The 26,962-nt window shown below is 36.5% G+C and overlaps 1 protein-coding gene across 1 annotated transcript in view; it reads right to left on the bottom strand.

Moving 5' to 3' along the window:
* Nucleotides 1–25,918, bottom strand: part of LOC107691970 (chondroitin sulfate synthase 1-like) — an 84,082-nt gene extending 58,164 nt beyond the window's left edge. Inside the window, exons 1-2 of the mRNA XM_016490843.1 lie at nucleotides 25,221–25,918; nucleotides 20,364–20,859 (exon numbers count right to left, since the gene is read on the bottom strand). Of these exons, the coding sequence (XP_016346329.1) occupies nucleotides 20,364–20,859; nucleotides 25,221–25,531 (807 nt within the window). The 5' untranslated portion in view covers nucleotides 25,532–25,918. The remainder of the gene's footprint in view (nucleotides 1–20,363; nucleotides 20,860–25,220) is intronic.
* Between the last annotated feature and the right edge of the window lie 1,044 nt (nucleotides 25,919–26,962).

Below are 26,962 nucleotides of genomic sequence, written 5' to 3'. Positions count from 1 at the left end.
AATAATAATAATAATAATAATAATAAAAACAACATTAAAGGGAGAGTTCACCCAAAAAATTTAAATTCTGTAATCAATTATTCTCACGTCCCTCATGTCATTTCAAACCTTTCTTTTGTGGAACATAAAAGAAGGTATTTTCAAAGACTATAGAATACCCTTAAAGGGACTTGGGTATTTTGAAGACTGTTGGTAACAAAGCTGTTTTGGTTACCAATGACTTACATTGTATGAACAAACAATACTGAGATGTTGCTCAAATCTTCTTTTATGTTCCATAGTTTACGTTAGGCCGTTGTAGCCTAAATGTTTGTGTAATCATTTTTTTTGTTGAATCAAATAAAATATTTCTGAAGCTACAATTTGTAATGTCTACTTGATACTTTCTCATTTAACACAATTTTTAAATAAATCTTTTGTGGGTATTTTCAGTCAAATTTATTTTGCGATTAATTAGATTAATTAATCGAAACATCATTTAACTAATTAGATTAGAAATTTTAATCGACTGACAGCCCTAATATTTATTATTATTATACAATCACTTCAATATCACTAAAAAGTATAATAATTTATTAAAACATTTTTAAAGAATCAACAATAAACAACCAATTTATGTCAGTTTTAATTTAAACAGTAATAAACCTCTATTGTGTAGCATTTTGCCAAAAAACTACAATTAACTAAAATCTTTAGTTTGCCAAATAATAATTTATTACTTTATTAACATTAATAGGGCATGTAAACATTCATTCATTTTCTATTTCCTAATTTCTGTCTTTTCTGTTTTAATTTTTCTGGATTCCATTTTGTTGGTTTAATTTTAACAACCAAACATGTCTAATCAATTGAATTTCAACAGTTTGTTAATTTATGAATTCAATTGATTAGACGTGATTTTTTTGGGCTATTTAATTAAACAATTAAAACTATTAAGAATCCAGGTAAACATAAAATAAACAATATATATAAAAATCGAATTAATTGTTTAATTTAATTAATCAGAAAGCACAGGCTTTGTGAAAAAAAAATAAATAAATAAAATGGATTTCATTTAACAGGGCCCTAAATCAGCTGCCACAGGGAACCGTGAGAGAACTAGCACCTTACAGATCAGGTTCAGAGGAGATACAGTGAGAATCTATACCATCAGTGAGCTTCCTTTCTGCCCTGTAAAACTAATCCAGGCTTTCCCTAATCTCTGTCTCGGGCAAGATGACACCCGTATGTCCTTTAAACACACACGGCCTGCGCAGAGCAATCGGAGCGAACCTGATAGCCACCAACACAGGAAGCTGAGAAGGTCTGACGAGAAAGTCAATACAAAGACCTACTTCACACACAGCTGGACAAATGGCAATATCCTGATCAACGTTCTCAATACTTGACGCACTGACAACATTTCCATTTCATATTTGGAGAATTTCCTCTTGGAAAACCAGCAGGTGCAAAAGCAGCAGGAAAGCTTTGACAGACTGCTGGTTCACTGCGATATCAAACTGCTTAAACCTTATGATAAACTAAGAAATCTCAAAAGTAACTCTTCTGCAAGAACATCAAACTGTCATTTCCTTCAGATAAAGAGTCTGTAAACAAGCATGCATGATTGACACAATGTCATTTCATCTCAGCTCATAATTATGCATGACATTTTCCTCACTGCTTCAGAAAAAAGAAACCGTAAATTTGCATATTTACTTGCTTGGATGTGCATTCCTTACCTCAGCTGCTATGAAAATGTTAAACCATATTTTAAAAATTCACAATGACTACTAGTGTCATGCTATTTTTTATAATAATAAAAAATTATTATTATTATTATTATTATTGTTGTTATTATTACATCATTTCAGTAATTTGTGTATTTAATTTGCTACCATGGAAAAAAAGATTCCAATATTATACATTTATATATAAACTTGTATACATTTATAAAAATTACACTTATAGAATGAAGTACATTAATTACATGCATAATAATACATAATAATACATTTAAATGTATTATTTAGTTGTTAATTTCTCACACAAAGATATTTTGTATGACTTCAGAAGACGAAAATAAGTCTTACAGACGATGCATATGATGCTTTTGCATTTGTGAAGCTTAAATGCTTCAACCCTGATCACTGCAACCGCAGAAAGTAACTAATACCATCTTCAAAAACGCTGCATGTTTCATGGAATTAAGTCATATGGGTCTGGGACGACACGAGTGTGAGGAAATGATTACATACTTTAATTTCTGGCTGAAATATTCCTTTAATGCTTAACTTTCAGCTGAATCCGACAGACCGGAAACAAATGGCGCATCCTAACAATTCCCATCCGCTCCGGCCGCCACGGGCAGAACGGCGCAAGGAAAGAACTGCTGGCATTTTGGTGGAGAACGCCGACTTCTAAAAGAGGAAGAGGGTGTGTCTGGGAGCTGTTTGGTCTCACTAAACACGGACAGAGCCAAGACATGTGCTGACATCAGCATCTCCTCCACCGTGCCCGTTTCTTTTCCCTCTCCTGCTGCAAGATCCTTCGCTTTTTGCTCCTATCTCATCTCTTTGATTCTGCTCTTTGTTGCTAATTCTTCCCTATGACTTTTTTGCTTAGAGTTTCTCTAAACTGCCTCAGTCTCCCTTATCCTCATTTCGTTCACATTCCTCCGTCTGACAGGAATGACAGATTCTGTCTGGTTCTCAACAGATCAGACGTGATCTAAATATCCACTGCTCAATGAAGCCCATTCACAAAACCAGCAGCATCACCATCAAACCGTCTCACTAACAGTCTGCCTAATTCACAAACTTCTCAAATCTGTGAACATAATATGAAAGTTTGAAACAAATTAATCATACTAGAAGGACAAAAACTTCATAATAAGTTAATAAAGAAATGCAATGTACAGATCTTGAAGTTGTGCTAGAGATCCTGAGCTACATTCTGCAATATCCAGGCCAATTACCGACTAATATATATATTTTTTAATTACTTGGAATGACCAGTAATAATAAACGTTAATTACAGTAATTCTGTGTAAAAATTCACTGAAATTCATGTAAATGTAAAATATATAAATGTATATTTATATTTAACAGTTCGTTCTGGTTCTCAAATCTGATTGGTTGAGAACCGTGAGATATTTTACTGGTATCGACACAGGAATGCCCTTTCACCGTTTGCATCACTCCGCTTCCAGTATTTCTCACAGCGAGTGTCATGGCGGATGCCCAAATCCACTAAAATCTAAAAATAATACTGTTTTTGTGTCAGGGAATGTAGTTTTAAGAGTTGTTTAGGCTAGAATGCACTTGTTTAGACTTCAAAAATACGGTTTGTTAATAAAGATAACATCTATTTGAAAATTTGCTTCGACGTTTTTGGAGACGTGAGCTCCAGGGCGTCAGCGGGCATTCAGCGCTCATGAACCGCCGAGAGCAGCCTCACCTCGGCCAGATCTTCTGGAATTTGCAGCTGGCTCTGATGCCTCTATAGTGGTTAAACATGAGATATCATTCGTTTTGGGTAAATCTGACGGGCAGTCTTTGGTTTCATTAATCTATTATTTGTTCCAGAGCAAATAGTTTCGGCTGAAGGCAAAATCTCATCACGTTATATTGTATGTAACTTTAATGCTGTATATTAGAACATGGCTTTTATGATGGCTGTTGTTGTTGTTGATTATTCAATAAATAATATTTTATATACATAGTAGTATTTAGTATTGGGAAACAGTGTGTGTGTTCGTGATGGTGATTCAAGTGACATTGTTCCGCCACCAGATGGTGACAAGTGACTGTTTTATGAGTCAGAAGTAAAGACTTTTATAATGAAAGAGACTGAAACTGAAGTTATTTTTACTTTTAATAACAGCTTGTAAGACGCAATTAACAAATGCAGTGAGCAGCGCTGTCATTGGAAATCATCCTTAACAGATGAAAGGACAGTACGACAAAGATATCGCTTTCCTCAGCGGACATTCAAACTAATGTTTTATTGCGAATATGAGACTGAGCTGACGAATAAATGCTGTATCAGATGCAGGTAATCACACTCCCTCAGTCCATATCTCTCTCACAATACTCTACATAATACAGTGAGCTTTTAAAACAGTAATACAATAAGTTTTTAATGAAGCAACTCAACGTTCCTTCGTTACTAGTTCTAAAGTGACGTTTTTTAATTAGTAACGGAGGCTTGAGCTCAGCTGTTAAACTGTCAAACTGAGATTTAAATATGTGGTGGAAGGAAGTAGTTCCGCACAAAAGGGTTTTTAAAGACACTCCATTGTTGTTTTTCTTATATATTTACACTCGTGCCGTCGAACTGTTGAATAAATGCAATATCACTCTGATATAGAGCCGGTATCGCTCTCGTACTCGAGTGATATTGCTCATGTATATATAAAATATATAATAAATATATTTATATAAAATACAATAGCATAGATATTACATATATACAGTCAAATTTACAATAACATCTCATTTGTTAATGTTAACTAGAATAGCTAACATGAACAATTAAACTATGTATTTTAATTATTAGAATTAGTTCATATTAACGCATATAACATTAATATTCACGATGTTGATGAAAGTGTTGCACAGATTTTAGAAGAAAATATAGAGCAGAGATGAATACATTAATATTGATCAAATTAGTCAGAATATCTAATTAATAAATAAATGTATAAATAAGCAATAGATACATAAAACTTCACATGTGAATGACAGGCAAAGAAATCGCCACATTTGGGCCTAATAGTTCAGTTGCGCTGTATTTGTATGTCAACAAGCTGCATCCCAGTGTAGCTGCATGACACTTGCTTTGTCACTGTAACGACCAAAAACATTTAGTTACGCAACTGGAGTGAAATTATAATTGAAACACACTGGTTTTGCGGACAGGAGATGTTCGGAGTTCATTTAGAGTGTTCATAAACAAGCCAAAAACCTTGCAAAAGCTCTGAAACCAATCAAAATGCACCCAAAAGCTGAGAGAAACCATAATAGAGTGTGACATGACTCTTTTTGCACAATTTAGGACAATACAAGCATGAATCTGGAGATGCGCATGCTTTTGTTCCTCACTAGCGTCATCTCGGCTGCAAGGACGTTCTTTCTGCTCACAATGGCCTTCAGCGCAGCATTCGAGCTGCCAAAACATTGCGAAGGCCGCTGTGGGAGTCATTTGCATGAGGTAAACACTTACCCACCAACTAGTCAACTAGTAAAAACAAGTATCTGTGCAAGCCCTCAGAGTAACGTGGAGGAGATGTGATTGTGCTTGTCGTTTATGATGAAATAGTCATTTCGAACCAAAAACAGAGGCAGCATCCTTTTCAATTTCGTAAAAATACTGTTGACACGTTGATCAACGGCTCTTTTATCCCATTTAATGATCCACTTTGAAAAGAAAAACAGCAGCTTTCAGTGCAATCAATTATTAATGGCCCTCCAGAATACCTATTGTGAGTTTTAAGTGGTCTGAAATTCATAAAGTGAATGCTGAGACTCGTTTAATTGCTTTGGTAGTAACTCACGGCATTGGCCAAAAGCTCTTCAGGCGGGAGAGATTGACACAAAAACGGCACAAAATAAAAGTTCAGCAAATCTGCAACAGATTGCGCATTTAAAGGTAGAGTTTAGTCTGCCTCGGACTGGACAAACCAGGACAAAAAAAAAAAAGTTAAAAAGCACGTGCCAAAGGGGGAAAAAACCAGCCCAAACAGGAAAAGGTAGCTCCTGGATTGCCTTTGGAGAGAGCAGCAAAGCTCTTAATAAGCCTGCTGGTGGAAATGAGGGGTTCAAATGGCATTCTAAAGGACTTCCTCTAAAGGAAAGTGTCAAACGGCGACAAACGGCGGTGAACACGGCCAACAAACCACCCAAGGAACACAAAGAGACTGCCAATGAAGCGTTATCTCCTGCTATTGATATCTGACGACACTGTAATTGCTCTCACTATGAGTAAATATATTAAACTACGAGTTCAAATAAATATTTTAACAAATAAAAATAAACACTATCATCATTAAATAAATAAATATTAAATAATATATTATATAATATAAATAATAATAATAATAATAATACATTTTAATAGCCTAAGTAAATAACTAAATAAAAAGAAATAAGACCAGAACAGATTTTTATTAAATAAATAAATATTCCAGTAGTTTTGCACATCCCTGCACAACAATTAAAAAAAACAGGAAGACGACAAAATCAGCAAACAAAGTATTTCATTGATACAATCTTCACTGTGGTCGTCTCAGTCAATGAAATTACTGTCACTTCCTCTTTTAAAGAGGGTCTTTAGGGAACTGTCAACTATTAAGAGTTTAAAATGTACAATATTATACCACAACACATATCTTACCAAACTCTCTTACAAACTCAAAACGGATGTATTACATCAGAACTTCCTAATGTCTGAAGCTACATGAACCATTACTACATAATCATGTATTATAGCATGAAGAAAGGAGGCTTCATGCCAACGCAAAGTCATGTTTAAATCTAGAGAGCCTGTGCATAATCATCAATAACAGGCCAGTTTCCTGCAAGGTAGACAGGCTTCAAAGACAAACATCTGAGTGTATAATTGAGGCTGTAAGGTTGAGGGATTTTAAAGCACGAGGCGATCAGTCGGCAGCTAGCAGCGAGCCAGTCATTCCCTACAGCATTCCTGAAGTGGCACACACTGAGCTCGCTGTGGGAGAGAAACAGAGAAGAGACATGAAGTTTGGGGATTTAAAGGGGCCACGTCTGAAACTTCTGTAGCATCAGCAGTCAAGTTCTTACACCAAACTGCCAAAATTTAGTTGATCATGACCATTTTTCTGCCACTCTGACTATTACAATTGACCCTCCGCAAAAACCCGTGCTCCTTAGTTACTGTTGCTATGTCCGACAAGCCATGCCTCTCTCACACTACAAACCATGTTCTCATGCAGTAAAAAATACATGGCGGAGCAAAGAGGAAACTGACAACAAGCTGACAGACAAGTCAGAGCAGGTTACTTCTGGTATGAAACAAGGTCTCAGCTTTAAAATTTTGTCTTAAGAAATTCAAACAATAAATACCATTTTGTGACTCTTTAATGTATCGTGACAGATCACTGCATAGCCTCAGTTCAAGCGGCACGTGAACCGATCGTCTTTTCATATTTATTTAAAGCACAAAATAAACATGAATGAACATCAGAACGTATTTTATTTAAACCGCTGAAAACAACGTCAATACACACAATTTTTCAAGTTCAAATCCACTGACGTTAATCTACTCTCCTGTCTGATTTGTTTATCGGGCAAGATGGCAGATTCGATGTTATGATTGGTCAGATCGCCTGTCAGTCAAGCTCTTTGCAAACAGTCAATTATGAAAACTTTCTGTAAATGCACTCTCCCTCAGGCCATCCAAGATGTAAATGAGTTTGTTTCTTCATGGGAATCGATTTGGAGAAATTTTTCATCACATCACTTACTCATCAATGGATCCTCTGCAGTGAATGGGTGCCATCAGAATGAGAGCCAAACAGCTGATAAAAACATCACAATAATCCACAAGTAATCCACACCACTCCAGTCCATCAGTTAACGTCTTGTGAAGTGAAAAGCTGCATGTTTGTAAGAAACAAATCCATCATTAAGGCATTTTGACTTTCAAACTTACAAGTGAAAACGGCTCTAATCAAATACGTGGGTGGATTTTGATGTGAGAGCATTTATTATGGATTATGGACTCATATTTTGGCCAGAAGCAACTGTTTAACGTTAAAACGCCTTAATGATGGATGTGTTTCTTACAAACACAGTTTTGTCTTAAAATTTTAACTGATGGACTGGAGTGGTGTGGATTATTGTGATTGTTTTTATCAGCTGTTTGGACTCTCATTCTGACGGCACCCATTCACCGCACTTTCACTTTCTCAATATCTGTTCCAATGGAAAAATACAAAAACTCATCTACAGCTTGTACAAACACACAGCTGTTCATTTCACAAGACATTCATTGATGGACTGGAGTGGTGTGGATTATTGTGATTGTTTTTATCAGCTGTTTGGACTCTCATTCTGACGGCACCCATTCACCGCACTTTCACTTTCTCAATATCTGTTCCAATGGAAAAATACAAAAACTCATCTCCAGCTTGGATGGCCTGAGGGTGAGCACATTTTCAGCAAATTTTCATTTTTAGGTGAACTATTCCTTTAAACTGTGCTATTTTTCCACAGAAAGATAAACAATTTATGCAAAACCTAAATAGCACATCTGGATTATTAAATCAACTTTACTGATTTGTATCAACTACTGAATTTTAGTATTGCATCAACACTTGTACGTACCAATAGGCTTGCCGCGATAGACCGTACTGACGGTGATACCGTTGTTAAGCCGCAACACCGGTTACGTCACTTGCCCACCGCTGCACCGACCCCCACCATCGTTTAGATTTTTTTAGTAATAAAAATAATTTTGTTCAGTAAAAGAACAGACACTACAATAGAAGAGTGAGGTGAGACAGACAAGACGATCGCGGATGATTTAGTTTCGAAACGAAATGCAAAACCGCCTGTTTGGCAGTATTTTGGATTTTGAAAAGCCTGTTGACTTTTGCCGTTTATCTAAGGTGATTTGGGAATTTTTTTTAAACATTCGTTTCTTATTTAATTGGTTCCACAGTGCTTGCTGATTTTTACTTTATTTAAACTTTGTGTCATTTATTTTATTTGACATCAAGGTTTATGTCGTGCCTCCAAGCTTTTTTATTCGTTTTGCTAATAAACTTTCTACGTTTTTATTTATTTGGTTATACTGTATATTATACATGTTTACTTATTTCCAATTTTGTATGCGCCCCCGCCCCCATGGTGATACCGGTATTATCGGTGTTGTCACACGTCGATTAACCGGTGGGAAAATTTCCTCAACGTCACAACCCTACGTACCAATACAAGTAGAAAAGAAATAGGAACAAAAAAAACATTAAAATGCTAAATGCAACAACAGTGCCAAAGAAATGAGGAACAGAAGTCATTCCTCCAGGCGTCCAATCAAAGTGAAGTATGAGTCACATCATGCTTCCTCTTCAGCTCAATGTGTCAGCCTCAGGTGCAAAAACTGCCCTTTGCAAACAAGAGCCATTTTTTACAGCAGCGCATTTACTGCATCACCTGATGACTTTACCCTCAAAGATCACACGAGAAACAGCTGAAGAACAAAAAACACACCGACTTTAAAACCCTCAAATTAATTGAATAAGAGCAGCGGTTGAAAGCGAAGTACATTGGTGAGGTAAAAATAGATAGGAGGCAGTTCCACAAAGACGCTCTTGTTCGAGGGTTTCTCGATGAAAACACGGAGGGTAAAAGAGCGAGAGACATAGAGACGCACTTATAAAGATAGTGCGGGTGCGAGTCAGCATCTCTCAGTGTCAGACCTGTAGGAAACAGATGCTGCTGGCTTTCATTCGCATTAGCTGTGCTTTGGCATGTGTGCCTGTTGGCATGGAAACGACGCCAAAACCACAAGAGCTCCACTCAAGCCACGCAGAGCCATCCGTGCACTTAGTGCTGCATACAAAACCTGCTTTACTCCAACAGACAGAGTTTGATGCAAACCTATTACAAAAGATAACATCTTAAAGGTCAAAGCAAAATCTACTTTTGTTAATAGATATAATACATAATTTTAGCAAATATAGCCATCTTTGAATTGCTACACTACCATTGAAATGTTTTTCTAAAGAAATTAATACTTTTATTCAGCAAGCCAAGGATGCAACAAATTGATCAAAAGTGACAGTAAAGATATTTATAAATGTTACTAAATATTTATATTTCTCATAAATGCTGTTCTTTTGAACTTTCTATTAATCAAAGAATCATTAAAATAGTACCACAGTTTCCACAAAAATATTCACTGTTTCCAGCATTGATAATAATAATAATAATACTAATAATAATAATAATAATAATAATAGGTAATCAGCATATTAGAATGATTTCTGAAGGATCATGTGACACTGAAGACTGGAGTAATGATGCTGAAAATTCAGTTTTGCATCACAGGAATAAATTAAATTTTGAAATATATTCAAAGAAAACTGTTATTTTAAATTGCAATAATATTCCACAACATTACAGTTTTTACAATAGTCATTTAAGTAAAGCCATTTCAAAAGCAGATCAAGTTATTTTTTGATGAAAGATAAGACAAACATGACATTCTTTGCAAAGTGTATTAAGAAGGGAAAAGGGAAATTTTAAATTGATCCATCAATCTACTTCCAAGGAATTATTGTAATCGACAAAAGCCTTTATAAAGGAAAAATGTGTGTTGGAAAGATAACAACATGAGAGAGTAACATTTGCAATGACTAATGGATCTATAAAGAACAGAGACACGGTGAAAGTGGAAAGCTGCTGAGCTTGTGGAAAAATCCCTTTCATTCAGTTTCGCAATGAAATGATAAAGAACTGAATGATGATAATAATCCCACGGATGGGAAGACATGGCCTGCATCGCTCACAATGTCTGGAAAGTGTCCAGCAGAGCCAGACACTTTATTTCTTTCTTTTTTTTCACAAAAACATTCATTAATAAATAAAAAAAACGAAAAAGTTTTTTTATTTTTTTATTTTTTTTGCACTGTCAAAAATAATCAATTAGGAAGGGGAAATTTTAAATTGATCCATCAATCTACTTCCAAGGAATTATTGTAATCGACAAAAGCCTTTATAAAGGAAAAATGTGTGTTGGAAAGATAACAACATGAGAGAGTAACATTTGCAATGACTAATGGATCTATAAAGAACAGAGACACGGTGAAAGTGGAAAGCTGCTGAGCTTGTGGAAAAATCCCTTTCATTCAGTTTCGCAATGAAATGATAAAGAACTGAATGATGATAATAATCCCACGGATGGGAAGACATGGCCTGCATCGCTCACAATGTCTGGAAAGTGTCCAGCAGAGCCAGACACTTTATTTCTTTCTTTTTTTTCACAAAAACATTAATTAATAAATAAAAAAAACGAAAAAGTTTATTTATTTATTTTTTTTGCACTGTCAAAAATAATCAATTAGGAAGGGGCTGACTAATGTTTTGATAGATGAAAACTAAATCTAAATAAGAACTAAAACAACTAAACTGAAATTGAAGACAAAAATACAAACAAAGTGAAGTCTTTAAAGCTATGAGCGCAATATGACTCAGTAGACCAAAGTATCGCAAAACAATGTGGAGTTTGTCCACTCAAAGGCCAACACAGACTTGGAAGCTCTTTGTGTTTATGAATAAGCTTGAATCAGTAAGTAATACAACTGATAAAGCACGCTACATAATCGCCAATGACTTGTGCAAAAGTATCTGTACGCAAACAACTGGAGAGATATTTACAGCTGTTACTCCACAGACGGAGCATTTCAAGCTCGCTGGCTTTCATGCTCCAGCAAAACCCTTTAGCCTCTGTTTGTATGTATTTTTAAATGAAGCTAGTAAACATTTATTTGCTCATTGCAGCTATAATTTTAGCATCCTGCTCGGGAGCGCCGAGGAGCAACAGAATAACACATACAGGAGTCCAGCGGCCACAGGATGTCTGAAAATACACGAGGTTTGCCACATACACGGCAGTCTGCTGCGAAGAACTCGAATAAGTTGTGAGCCAGAGAGACAGAGACACCTCAATCTTTAAATTCTGGACGTGAAGATCTACACGTCACGTTCAGTTGCTCCTCGTTAAACAGACAAATTAAAAACGTGCAAAGAAAGCTGGAGACGGCGTGAAGCCATGTCTGGGGAAAGATAGCATCAGAACTTGTAAAACCTAATTATAGAGTAAGTAATAAAGGTCACGACTTGGAACAAAGACCAATGGTGAAGCCATGGGATGCTCTAACAGAGCTAAAGAAGAAACTATGCTATGAAGAGCTAATATTGTATCTTAAATCGAATCAAGCTCAGAGCATCAAATCATTGGGAATGTGTAATATGATTGAGTACTTGAGAGCTATCGAGGTCAACTGGGCTTTAACCCAAACATGAACAATCAAGCGTTTCAAACTATATCTAGCTTTCTACTGCCATCTAAACTGAAATAAGTGGCCAATTTGGAGCAACTTCACATGGATTTCAATACATGCATAAACTGCAATACATAGCACACATAAATGTTGGGTAAAACAGATCATTTCGAATTCATTTAGGACTCAGTGTAAAATAAAGACTAGTAAACACTACGATTCAAAAGTTTGTAGTCGGTACGATTTACAGTAATGTATTTGGAAGAAGTCTCTTCTGCTCACCATTTAATGAAAAATACAGTAAAAACAGTAAAATTGTGAAATATTATTGCAGTTTCAAATAACTGTTTTGTATTGTAATATATTTTAAAATGTAATTTATTTCTGTGATCAAAGCTGAATTTTCAGAATCATTCCTCCAGTCTTCAGTGTCACATGATCCTTCAGAAATCATTCTAATATGCTGATTTGCTGCTCAAGAAACATTTCTGATTATTATCAATGTTCAAAACAGAAACCATGATATATTTTTTCAGGGTTCTTTGATGAATGGAAAGTTCAAAACAATCTTTTGTAACATAAATGTCTCACTTTTGATCAATTTAATGCATCCTTGCTGAATTAAAATATCACTTTGTTTTTGCCAAGAGTATTGCAGAGCATTCTAGGAGAGTCTAATCCATTAAAATACCACTTTCTTTAGAAGTGAACAGAATATTTTGGGAGCGCGTCTATGACGTATTATATGCCATCTACCGGCAATTATATTTTAAAACAGATAAAATATAATGGAAAACAAAATTCCATCCATTGTTATAATGCCACAGCGATGCATGGAAATGCACAAAAACCCCCCAAAATTTTTTTTTATGGTGGACAAACATTGCGGGTGAAGTTCCGGCACAAACTATTTGAGCTTTTGAGAAAAGCTTCACATATCTGCACACCGCCTCCAATCCTCAAAATACTATAACCGAGCGCAATAATGACCCATCTCGCATAGATCTCCAAAAAAGATTCCATGAAAATGGCCACAAAATACAGGACTGCATGGCAGTATAATTCCGGGTTTCGCCGAGTGGCAAGAAATAGACGCGAGTCACGCGATTACAGGCATTTGTTTGTTAGAGCTCGAAGAACAGAATATGCATGTGGGAGGCTGACTTCCTGTGGATGTCGGAGCAGAAAAAGAAACCAAAGTCTTATTGACACACTATGTGACACATAGAGAAGGTGAGAGAACGGAGGTCTGAATCATGAAGCGGTTTAAGTAGCAGAGAAAACTAAAACAACATCAAGATACTTCAGCCATATGACACTGTTTAAAACACAACTAAATATTTTGAGTATCTGCCATAGCCTAAATTATCTTAAAAAGCATTTTTCCCCAATCAAAAGCTTCACATATCTGCACACCGCCTCCAATCCTCAAAATACTATAACCGAGCGCAATAATGACCCATCTCGCATAGATCTCCAAAAAAGATTCCATGAAAATGGCCACAAAATACAGGACTGCATGGCAGTATAATTCCGGGTTTCGCCGAGTGGCAAGAAATAGACGCGAGTCACGCGATTACAGGCATTTGTTTGTTAGAGCTCGAAGAACAGAATATGCATGTGGGAGGCTGACTTCCTGTGGATATCGGGGCAGAAAAAGAAACCAAAGCCTTATTGACACACTATGTGACACATAGAGAAGGTGAGAGAACGGAGGTCTGAATCATGAAGCGGTTTAAGTAGCAGAGAAAACTAAAACAACATCAAGATACTTCAGCCATATGACACTGTTTAATTAAAACACAACTAAATATTTTGAGTATCTGCCATAGCCTAAATTGTCTTAAAAAGCATTTTTCCCCAATCACATGAACCATCATTTCAAACAAACAAAAGCCAAAATGAAAACAAAACCAACCCTACTTATTTTCTAAAAGGTCTTATTGTGAACAATTAATTGTTCCAAAACAATTCAACGCTCCAAAAGTTTTCCATATTTAAGCAAAATGCTGATCAAAATCATATTGAATAACATTAACCAACAGCAACTCAAATTCAATGGCCAAATAGCAACTCAGTGAAAGTCTATAACCTTTATGATACAGATCTGTGGTCACACTGTCACTGACACAACAGATGCGTGGAAATACGTGCTTGAAAAGGCAAGTTTCACTTCTGCTGAATTAGCACAGGGAGCTGAATCATGCGTGAGAGCGCCCGCAATTGAAAACTCACAGACAGATGCAATCATCATTACATGGGACCCGGAAGCAGATATAGTCACGGCACGACGCCAGCATGAGGATAGATGTCAAAATGACTCGAGGGCCTGGCTGCAGGCCAGACGAGACGCATCCATTACGCACTCTGTGTGAAGGAGAAAAGACAAATCAAAACACACCCAGGTCTCTTCTGCTCACCAAGGCTGCATTTCTTTGATCAAAAATATGGTAAAAACAGTAATATTATGATATATTATTACAACTTTAAATAGCTGGTTTCTGTTTTAATATATTGTAAAATGTAATTTATTTCTGAGATGCAAAGCTGAATTTTCAGCATCATTACTCCAGTCTTCAGTGTCACATGATCTTTCAGAAATCATTCTAATATGCTGATTTGCTGCTCAAGAAACATTTCTGATTATCAATGTTGAAAACAGTTGTGCTTTTCTGACTTTTGTGAAAAATGTGATATCTTTTTAATGCAAAGATGGATTCTTTGAGATTGCTGAATAAAAGTATTAATTTCTTTTTTGTAATTTACTTGATCAACAAAAACGTCCCTGGCCTTACTGTGCACGATTCTGAGAGGGTCTATCTATTCTAGCAAGACAACGACCTGACCAAATAAATGCACTGACAGTTTAGTGACAATAGAGTCATAAATCTAGGGGCGCAGATGGAAAAAATGTGGAGCCTAATATTGGCTTTCAGCTTCCATTCTTTGTGTTGCCATTTACGGCTGTTTTCTGAGCAAACAGATGAGCTGACAACTAAATAATGGCTTGTCAATATCAATCAGAATGTGAGCGATCACTCAGTCACATGACTGGAGACAAAACGCATACAACACAACAAGCGAGGAGCATCTTGCATTGTTCTTGCTCGAGGGCTGTTCGCTATTTTCAATGGAACAAACTACCACTTTACAACATTCCTAATTGGCACATTTGTTTGGAATAACTAAGACAGCTCTTCTTTCGGTTGTAATTTGCGAGTTGAAGTCCCACACGTCATTTAGACAGAACATCTGTGACAATATAATTGGTGTAAAGATTAGCCAAACTGCTGTGCTGAACAAGACGCCTTCACTTCTGCATTCAGTGTGTCTACTACACTCAATAACACACTTCAGAAAAGGGATTTTTAAGGACTTTCCCTGAGAGTGTTACACAACAACTTTCTAGGTTTTACTAAAAAGCACAAAGATGCAAACTTTAATATGCATTCACAACAGCATGAGCTAAGGATGGACGATATGAGAAATTACACTACAGTTGGGTCAAAACTGACAGTAAACACATTTATAATGTTACAAAAGATTTAAAAGAAATGCAGCTCTTAAAACTTTATCAAAGAAACTTCTGATCAAAGAAAAGACACTGTATCAGGGTTTCCACAAACCACAGCACAACTGTATTTAACACTGATAAGAAGAAGAAATGTTTCTTCATTCATTCCAATCAGCATATTAGAATGAGTGAATATTATTATAAATGCTCAATATAACTTCATTCTTATTACTATTATATACATTTTATTTACAACATGTATAATTCATATTTTTAAATGTTCTAATTCCACTTTATAATTTTATCATTTTTAAATGAAAATATAAATATTATTATTACTAATAATATTTTAAATATTTATTTTCAGAATTAATGTTAAAATTTAACACTTGTATATTGTTAAAGAGACAAAATGTGTCTTAAATAATAAATAATAATAATAATATAATTAATAATAAAAACAATAATACTAATTAATGATCAAATATTTATTATAAAAAATATAATAATAATAATAATTTATTGTATTTTTTAACAAATAAAATGGAGCCTTGGCAAGTCTAAAAATCTTCTTTTCAAACACATTAAAAATCTTATGGATCCCAAAATTTGGAAGAGTAGTGTATATCTAGGGTTGGGAGTCGAAAATCAATTCCAACTCCAGAATCGGATTCTTAAGGTCAGGAATCGGATACTTGTTGTAAAATTTAAATGTAAATTCCGCCTATCAATTCCTGTTTGCGCATCTTTTATTTAGGTGGCAAAAAGGGGCTGTTAAAAATGTATTTGTCTTTGATTCATTCATTCAAAAGATTCATTCAAAAACACTGATTCATCCAGTAGATTTAAAAGAAATGCAGCTCTTAAAACTTTATCAAAGAAACTTCTGATCAAAGAAAAGACACTGTATCAGGGTTTCCACAAACCACAGCACAACTGTATTTAACACTGATAAGAAGAAGAAATGTTTCTTCATTCATTCCAATCAGCATATTAGAATGAGTGAATATTATTATAAATGCTCAATATAACTTCATTCTTATTACTATTATATACATTTTATTTACAACATGTATAATTCATATTTTTAAATGTTCTAATTCCACTTTATAATTTTATCATTTTTAAATGAAAATATAAATATTATTATTACTAATAATATTTTAAATATTTATTTTCAGAATTAATGTTAAAATTTAACACTTGTATATTGTTAAAGAGACAAAATGTGTCTTAAATAATAAATAATAATAATAATATAATTAATAATAAAAACAATAATACTAATTAATGATCAAATATTTATTATAAAAAATATAATAATAATAATAATTTATTGTATTTTTTAACAAATAAAATGGAGCCTTGGCAAGTCTAAAAATCTTCTTTTCAAACACATTAAAAATCTTATGGATCCCAAAATTTGGAAGAGTAGTGTATATCTAGGGTTGGGAGTCGAAAATCAATTCCAACTCCAGAATCGGATTCTTAAGGTCAGGAATCGGATACTTGTTGTAAAATTTAAATGTAAATTCCGCCTATCAATTCCTGTTTGCGCATCTTTTATTTAGGTGGCAAAAAGGGGCTGTTAAAAATGTATTTGTCTTTGATTCATTCATTCAAAAGATTCATTCAAAAACACTGATTCATCCAGTAATGAAACAAGTAAATCTTGAGTGAGTCATTGAATCGTTCCATTCATAAATTCCATGAGATTTTGTTTAGTTGTCTTATATTTTTTTCTTCAGAATTGTGAGAGAACAACCTCCATTAAAAAAAAAAAAAATCTCAATTTATCCAGAATCGTGCAGCTCTATTTTGCACACAAACAGCTTTTAATCGAGTCCAGTTTTATGTAGCCGGCTGATTTTTGTTCATGGTATTCAGCAGCAATTAAAAGTTTTGCAAAAAGAGACAGAATAAAGATGTTTGATATCTAAATGTCTGACATTTTTTAAACCATCAATTCCGGAATTGGAATTAATCAAATTCAAACAATACCCAAACCTAGTATGTATATCACCAAATCAGTCATTTTATATATCAGTCACTACCAGCCAGAGGCACTGCCCATCAAATGCACACTTCAGCAGGAGTGGCAAAGACAGAACGGTTATGTTTAGAAACTAAAATGTGGAAGGCACAAGGCAGCGATGAGGGCAGGACAAGGTCAGCATGTGAGAGACACCGGAGCAGCTGCGGGACGCATCCCAGATCGACAGCTTTAATATGACACAGGTGACAAGCTCCAGGGCTGAGCACTGCCAAGGTTTGATATCAGTCTGCTGAAGTGTAAAAGATTAGATAAAAGACTGTCTGTCCGTGCAAAACACCCACACGTCACTGTGATATTCTGGCCTCTGGATACAGCTCGAGTCCCGTGTTCAATCGAGGAATCATGTGTAACTGTACAGTCAAATTAGAACTAAACGTGCATTCAGAGAAAACGTGTCCGTTTCGTTACAGCCACTTAAATTGCGCACAGGACTCATCTCAAGTAGCTGCCAGCCCAAAGCAGAGCTCAGATGAGACTGTTTGCGCTCTGGCTATAAACAAACAGAAGTTGAGCGGCAGCACAGACAGATACACATCTGAGAAGCTCTAAACAGACAAAGACGCTTAATATCAGTATTTAAGGGAGTAACAGGCTGCCATTTTGAGCTGTGAGGTCTTTGAGGTCACTTTACTCGCGGGGCCCATTGAGACTTGCAGTGCAGTAGATCCATAAAGAACCAGAGGGCCGAACGCTCCGACATTAATAGCAGGTTGCCCAGCTGTGCCGTCTCTAACTAATCCTGCACGGCTGTAATTAAAGTACATTAAAATCCCAGCGGCCCCAGTCACGGGGGAGACTCTGAGGTTCCAATTCCGCCCCATTCCACAAGCCGAAAAAGACTCATGGAGTACCTCTGATAACTTTCCAACCCTTTCATTTTTCCATTTTGCAAATTTGTGAAAAGCAATGTCACGTTTACGGTGACAGATTGCGCATGTGGCTCCTTCATCGGGAGCAGATGGAAAAAAGGTAATCTCGCCTTGACGGATGGTCTTGGTAGACTAAACGATACGCAAAGACTTATTCGAGATGTTGGAGAAAAATGCAAAGCGCTTTACTCAAAACTAGCCGAAAATGGGAAAGAGCCGCATCACGTCGTCTGACTGAATCCAAAGTCTATTTGAAAGAAAAAGAAGGAAATCCATGTAAAACATAAAAGAGCCGCACTAAATATCAGTTTCCTTTCCCTTTTCCATAGTAAACACCTGGAGATGTAGATGGAGCAACATGCCCGGGTCACATTTCACTCTAAAATTAAAATCATATTTCAGCATGATAAAGACTATTTGTATTTTAGGCCCATGATGACATTTTGCATTGTAAAAATGATTTTCATGAAAAAGAAGCAAATTAGGCTCATAACCACAATGCATCCAGATCTTTTTACTTGCAACAGTCATTCTCGATACATTTTCAATACTGCAAAACAGTAGTTTTTACTCGATTAGACCTAAATTACTGTAATATAAAGACTTGATTTAATTCAAATCAGCTATATATATTTTCACATTACAGTAATAAGATTGAATGATTTTTGGAGTAATGAGAACTGATGGTAGCAAATGTTCTTAATTTTCATAAATATAATTTATATTACTATATTTTATAATGCACTTTAGTAATGTAAGAACAAATACAGATGTAATTTTACTGCAATAAGTAACATTTTATAAAGAGGTTGTATTTGTTAACATTATTTAACTGCATTAGTTAACATGAACTAACAATGAAAACATTTATTAATCTTAGTTAATATTAACAACATTTACTGAGACATTATTAAAATCAAATGTTTGTCTGTTAATATCATTTAAAGGACCTGAGCTAACATGAACTAACAATAAACAGTTGTTAACAAAGATCAATAAACGCTGGAACAAATGTACTGCTCATTGTTAGTTATTGCAGTTACTAATGTTAACTAATGGGACCTTACTATAATTTTTTACAAAATTATAAAAATAAAAAAATGGATGACAAATGCTAAGAATCTAACAAAAATCTAAAATTACTACAATCACAAAAGAAATTCCAAATGAAAGCATCATGGTAATAAGAACTGGGTCTTGGAATCATCTGGAAAATGATGTCAAATTTGTAATTGTTATGCAAAAAAAAAAAAAGAGAGAGAGAAAATGTTTAGTTTTGTGTGAAATATGATGGACATGTTCTCTGGACAGTGCATGAGATTCACCTGGATGCAAATGACTCCTTTTTACAAAGCATTTCTCAGTCTTTTCATGTTCACAAAAAGAGAAGGGGAGTAAGAGGCTGTCACAGCAGATTATGAACTCCATCCATTGAAGAGATGATGACTCATCTCATCTCTCCAAGGGCAGAGGTCACCCTTTCAAAAAAGTCACCGTCCAAAGCTTCATTTCCTATAAGAGCTCTGCTAAAACAGCTGATCTAGACCCACCATCCCTGAACAGTAGAGACGGGCTGCACTCCACTATTGTCCGGCTCTCTCTGTAATACCTGGTCAGGTATCGGCGAAACCCTTTGAAGGATCAAAGCCGCCTGGGAGTTTTGATGGTGAAAAGAACGCAGGCCTTTTCTAATTCGCTACAACCTATAATTTCCAAGACTCAAAAATTGCAGCTCTGGGAGTTCAATGAAGAGGCTGATTTCAAACAATATGCATTAGAAACCTTGAGCCTGAGCTGGAGGAAATATAGGACACTAATAATTATGCAAATGGTACCCTGATCGCTGTGGTTTGGCCCTGTAATTTTACAAGAGTATCCAGGTGTATTGCACGTTCTTACCTCATAGGACCAGACGCATTGGACGCCGGCGAATCGGCGCACGCAGCGGCCCACCTCCACGTCCTCGTGGGTGGTGTACATCTCCTGCAGGCACTGGCGGATGTGGGGCACCATCCTGCGCAGCACCTCGCGGCTCATGATCACGCCAGGGCCGCCCATGCAGAAGTTCTCGCCCGGCTCCAGGGCCAGCTTGCCCAGTTCGTCGCGGGCACCCATGCCCGTCTGACCGAGGAAGAAGGCCTCGCTGCTGTTGAGACTCCTTAGGAAGCTCTCCAGCTTCTCACTTTTGATGTAGACGTCGTCGTCGGCTCGCATGAACCACTCGAACTGGTCCAGGTAATGGTCATGCATGTACTTGAGCATCATGAAGGACTTCTTCTGTGGAGGGTACGAGTCGTCCACGTTCTGCAGAGCCACGATGGGGATGGGGATCGTCGTGTCTGAACCCTCGCTGGAGAAAAACTCCACCTTGCCCGGGATGGTCTTGGCCCAGGTCCTACATAATGCAAAAAAAAAGGGAGAAACGTGTGTGTGAGCACCGTAATAATAATAAACCCCCTCTTATCAATCTGCCAAAAACCATGTTTTTAAATGTTAGTTATTAAGTAATTTTGGGTACATGACATTTTGTGTGAAACAAGCGTTTTATTTCAGCAAGTTTGTGTACAAATTCTCACATCATCATTAGAATGTATTATCAGGCATGTGTAGGAAAGCGTTTTATGCCACTGAATATAACAATAAAAATAATACATTTTATTTAAGGTGCCTTTCAGGCCATGTCCACACGTACACGGGTATTTTTATAAATACCCGTGAAGTTTTTACTTCTTCTGTTTTAAAAAAAATCTCCGTCTACATGAAAATGCAAACGCATGCTATGAAGCACTGTCAAGGGCATGCCAAACCAACAGGTGACGATATAATCTCAACCGTAAAGCCACGTTGGCCAATCAGAAGCCTGAAAAAGTTTCCAGTAGGCGGAGATAACAGCGCAGGCTCTGATGTCACAAGCCAAAAACTCCGGTTTCGCTGTCTACACAATAACACTGCAACGGGAGTTTTTGAAAATCTTCACCATGGCAGGAGTTTTCAAAAATGTTTGGTTTCAGTGACCTGGTGCGGCGTTTGTGTGTGGACGAACAGCCAAACCACGTAGAAAAAGATGCGGTTTTAAAAATAACCACGTTCGTGTGGACAGGGCCTCAGATCACTCAAGGTCACCATACATCAAGAGCAATATGACTGAACAACAACAATAATAATAATAATAATAATAATAAAAGTTATTATTATTATTTAAACTAATAGTTAAAGGAAAAAATATATTACTGTTTAAGGAAAAAACACATTACTGTTGCAATAATATTATTGTATTGTAAAATAAAAAAATGGTTATAATAATAATACAATTACAATACTAATATTTATGGCTATCTTGCTTTAAAACATTAAACTAGGGCTTTTATTTTGGTGAGAAACTGTAGGGAGATGTTAAAGGTTCTCTTTTGCTGAACAGATTTATAAACAATTCTCATTGCAAGTTTGTAAAGATGGTTGGTTTCAAATGCACATTCCCAAATTCAACCCAAACTCACAGTGATTGCTTAGAACAGCAAACCAAGCCGCTCCAGGAAACTGAAAACACTGGATCATGAGCTGCTCACGTGTAAACGAACACAGTGCCGCCGTGCATCACTCCGAGATTTGGTCATACTTCAGGTCAGAAAATACGGAAATCCACACAAATATGGAAAATCCTAATTATGGACTGTAAATATCAGCATTGATCATTTAAAAACAAACAAACAAACAAAAACCTATAGGTTAAGTGCTATTGACATAATTAGCACTTTAAAACTTCGGAGTAGAAGTAACACCACAAGTTATTATCAGATTGATGAAAAGATTAAGCAGAGAGTAGCATTAGGATGATTCACATGGTTTAAAAACAAAAGTCCCAAGTTGATTCACTATAAACATTTGGAAAGAAAACCGATAAACTAAATGCAGCACTCAACACGAGGATAAAATGCCAAATACTGTCATGACTCATGACCCTGTAGGACGATGCTCACAGCAGCTGAATCAATTCAGCAGAGCTTCAGGAGATGCACATGATTTAACACTGCAGACAAGTGAGCACGAACCTCTGAAATGCACTCAGTGTCCCGCATGTCAGCACGTGGAAGAGCTGCACTGTTTTCCTTCAGATAATATCCACTCTGCTTGCAAACATCTCATTTGAACAAAACCCTACTTCCTGTTCTCTGCAAACTAAAGGGGAACCCAGAGATACCGTGTTAACCTTTCGCACACTTCTGCAGTGGAGACATGGTGTCAGTCTGACATTCAGCACTCAAAACCGGAGAAACCGCCAAGATCTGGTGTGAAAGACAACCTTGTTCATTTTTCTGCATGAAATATGCATGCATCTTGCTTACAAATACAAATCAAACAATGCAATTAAATAACGGAGACTGTAGACCAGGGGAAGTAATGTGGTTTTGCAATCCTTTGAGGACATCGCTCCTGTGCAGAACTATAACTGTAGGAAATACAGCAACAAGAGAATCAGCCATCATAAATACTCCCATGATGCTCTGGCTTTTCCACCAAGGCCAACCCCGGCAATTCACCCCGAAAAACCTCTCCGGCGAGGAATTACTGCTGATTAAACGTATGACATAAATGCTTGCTTCAGCACATCTCTGTCCTCTCCATCCTTATACAAATTACCAACCACAGTCTCTGCCAACGTACCACACAAATACTATTCCCATAATAATAATAATAATAATATGATAAACTGGCATTATTCAAAAGTGCCACTAAAAACGAGAGGAAGATAGTGAAGGCTTCCACAATCAGTATTGTATAAAGCGCTATACAAATAAAGGTGACTTGACATAATAATAATAATAATAATAATATGATAAACTGGCATTATTCAAAAGTGCCACTAAAAACGAGAGGAAGATAGTGAAGGCTTCATATACTACTTAAAGATTTATTATGACTTTACAGAACTAACATTATGTAGTAACTGTAACACCTTGGCAGAAACTACAGTAATCATGGTGATTCTTCGTTCCTATAAACCCCAAAAGGAAATAAAGCTGATTTAAAACGATTCAGCATAACCCTGTTCTCTCTTTCCAGTTTGGAAAAGACCATGTATGAAATTATAACGACTACAGAAATAAAATTACATAACTATGACACTTCGGAGGAAATGATGGTTACCATGATGATTCTACGTACACGAATTTGTTTAATTATTATGCTGATTAAACAGCTGAAATAAAATGAATCAGCATAACCTCTCTCCGTCCTTACCATAATTTACATGTATTCATTTGGCAGATGCTTTTATCCAAAGTGAAGATGCTATAAATTATTTTGACTTTAAAAAGTAAAAAAAATGGTATTGACAGAAACTATGATTACCATTGTGATTTCTTGTACATGGATGCATTTAATTACATATAATTCCCTTACGCCCGACAAAAGAAATTATAGCAAAAAAAACATCTAAAATAAAATATTTCAGCATAACCTTGGTCTCTCTCCATCCTTACCATAATTTACCATGGTATCCACTGTCTCCACCAAATTACCATACAATTACTGTTACCACTACAATAAAATTGTGGTAATTTTTTATAAAGATTACGTATTAAATAATTTTTACTTTACAGAAGTACACATTAACTATGAAATTTCGGCAGCAATTACAGTTTCCATGGTGATTTCTCGTACACAGACGCATTGAATTATGACTATTTTCCTCACCCACACACACACACACACAAAATAATAATAATACACTAACAAAAAAGCTGAAATAAAATATCTATCCCTGACTTCTCGACATCCTTACCATAATTTACCGTGGTACCCGCATTCTCTGCCAAAAGTTACTACGACAATAAAACTGGCTTTTGTTCCCAAAATTAATTTTAAAGAAGATCCCGTATTCAATTATTTCTACTTTACAGAAGTAAAAACTAACTGAGATTTCGGCAGAAACTACGGTTACCATGGTGATTTCTCGTACATGGAAGAATATTTTCCCCGTGGCCCACACACATATTTGTTTTTTTTTTACACAAATAGCGATGTCTAAAAAGCTGAAATAAAATATCTACAGCATAATTTACAGACTTTTCTCCATCCCTACCATGATTTACCTTGGTAACCACAGTCTACGCCAAAAAACACGAATATTATCGCTACTACTACTACAACCATAAATCTGTGGCAACCAGCACAGTAACTACAGCATAACTCTGACGCATTTGGGCGGAAAGTACGGTTACCATGGTTATTTCTCGTACACAGACGCGTTGAAAAAAAATATCTATCCCTGACTTCTCTATATCCTTCCCATAATTTACCGTGGTAAGCACTTTCCACTTTTTTTAAAATACGAAAACGGGTTCTATTACTTCGACTTCACAGACTTTACTTTTCTGTAACAGAAGTAAAAACTAACTGACATTTCGGCAGAAATTACGGTTTCCATGGTGATTTCACGTACACGGAAGAATATTTCCCCGCCTGCACACACACACACACACACACACACACACACACACATTTGTTTTTTTACACAAATACTGCTGTCTAAAAAGCTGAAATAAAACATCGCCAGTATAGCCCTGACTTCTCTCCATCCTTACAATGATTAACCACTGTCTCTGTCAAAAAAAAAAAAAACAAGATTATAATCGTTAAGTTACTTCTAGGATACATCTGTGGCAAAAGCACAGTAACTAAGTCGTAACTCTGCCATATTTGGGCGGTAAGTACGGTTACCATGGCGATTGTTCGTACGCAGACGCGTTGAATTACCTGTACGCTGCCACGGCGCGGCTGTTGAGGTACTTCTGCGCGGTCATGACGCCCACGAACAGGAAGCTGCTGGACCGGGGCACCGCGGGCTTCTCCGCGCCGGGCATCAGCGCCGCTCCGTACTCCTTCTTCATCATCATCATCCCCGCTCCTCCTCCGCAGCCGCCCGTGCCTCCGCCGCTCGCCCGCCGCTTGTGACCCGCTTTCTTCAGCTCGGTGGCCCGGGGCAGGATGAGCCTGGACGCCAGTGTGAACCCGACCACCAGCCCCAGCAGCACGCTGAACCACGACCTGCGGCTTCTGCCTGCCATTTCAGCGTACGCTCACACCTCCGGTTCGCTCGGGGTTTTAAAGTCTTCACGCCTTCGTGTTTTTTAAACGCCAGCCGCTGCTGCAGTCCCGTCCAGAAGGCTGGGTTTGGGTCCGAGCATGGTCACCGCTGATCACCGTTTACCGCCGCTGCTGAGTACGTTGCAGCGCTCCAATCCCCGTAGATCACCAGCCACTGCCATCTATCTAATCGCCGACTATCTGCTCCTCGCGAGCCACGATCGGCTTCGTGAACGTATCTCCGTCGCTTCGCGCCTGAATCGGTGATAAGTCAGGGAAAATTAACGGTCTGCTGTCATAAGAAGTGCGGCTGCATCCTCGTTCTCGCGACTATCTTGCCATTGTGAGTGAGCGCGAGCGCTAGAAACGCGTCTGCGGCGACTCGGCTTAATCGTCAAGGGTTTTTGACACGCTGGAGGCGCCGTAGCTCGTCGCTGATTGGCCGAGCGGAGTGGCTGCTCACAGTTGGCTGATGACGTTCCATGCATGTCTTTTTTCGCGTGAACTGAAACTTCTTTTGTAAGATTCACCAGGAAACTCTAATCAGTTTTATTTATTTGGAAAAAAATACACAACGGAATTTGATTTAATAAATCGTATTATGTATGTAATAAAAGTACATTTGTCAAACCAGAAGCCACTTTTCTATTTGCTTTTACAGAATTAGCGAAGAACTTTAAAACTAGATTTAAGTCTCAGAGTAAAACGTTGTTGATTATGCACATTTACTTCTGAAGAGAACTAAATATAAAGTAAAAAAAAATAAAGAAAGATTTTAAGCCTTTTCCGTTTCCTCACAAAATGTTTATTTCTCTTGCCTATCTCTCAAAAAGCTATACAAAAAAATAAATATATTTATTTTAATTATTAACAAAATCTAGCAATCACTTCGAGGCTTATTTAAATATTTTCTCACCATAATTATATTTGGATACTGCAATAAAATAAGTTTAATCAGATCACGCTCAGTTTTTTATATGTAAAATTCAATATACATTTTTTTTTTAATTCAATATAATATAATAATTCTATATTTATATTTCATATTTAATAGTCAGATGATGATTTCCTAATCCTAATTCTATAATTTTGTAACGGAATTCCTCGGAAACCGTTATGTTCTAAATCACGTGCTAATCTCGCCACCTAGTGGATAAAGTGTGTCCTCGCGAGATTATAGTTTGTATTTTAGTCGGGTCCTTCCTCTTCTGCAGTGTTTTCATGTCGCAACGCATATGGATAAAATATTAAACAGACAAGATGGATATATTACTTAATTTTTTTATTACGATGTCATAATTAACTGAGCATTAGGGTGAATTTGAATAATTTCACAACACTGCATCGATTTTATTTTTGCCTTCTACTAAATTACTTTTATGTAGTAAATTACGTTTGTTATTTTAGTATCA

Source organism: Sinocyclocheilus anshuiensis, unplaced genomic scaffold (assembly GCF_001515605.1).
Source record: "Sinocyclocheilus anshuiensis isolate Anshui unplaced genomic scaffold, SAMN03320099.WGS_v1.1 scaffold426, whole genome shotgun sequence".
Taxonomy (NCBI): domain Eukaryota; kingdom Metazoa; phylum Chordata; class Actinopteri; order Cypriniformes; family Cyprinidae; genus Sinocyclocheilus; species Sinocyclocheilus anshuiensis.
This window is presented reverse-complemented; position numbering and strand designations above follow the sequence as displayed.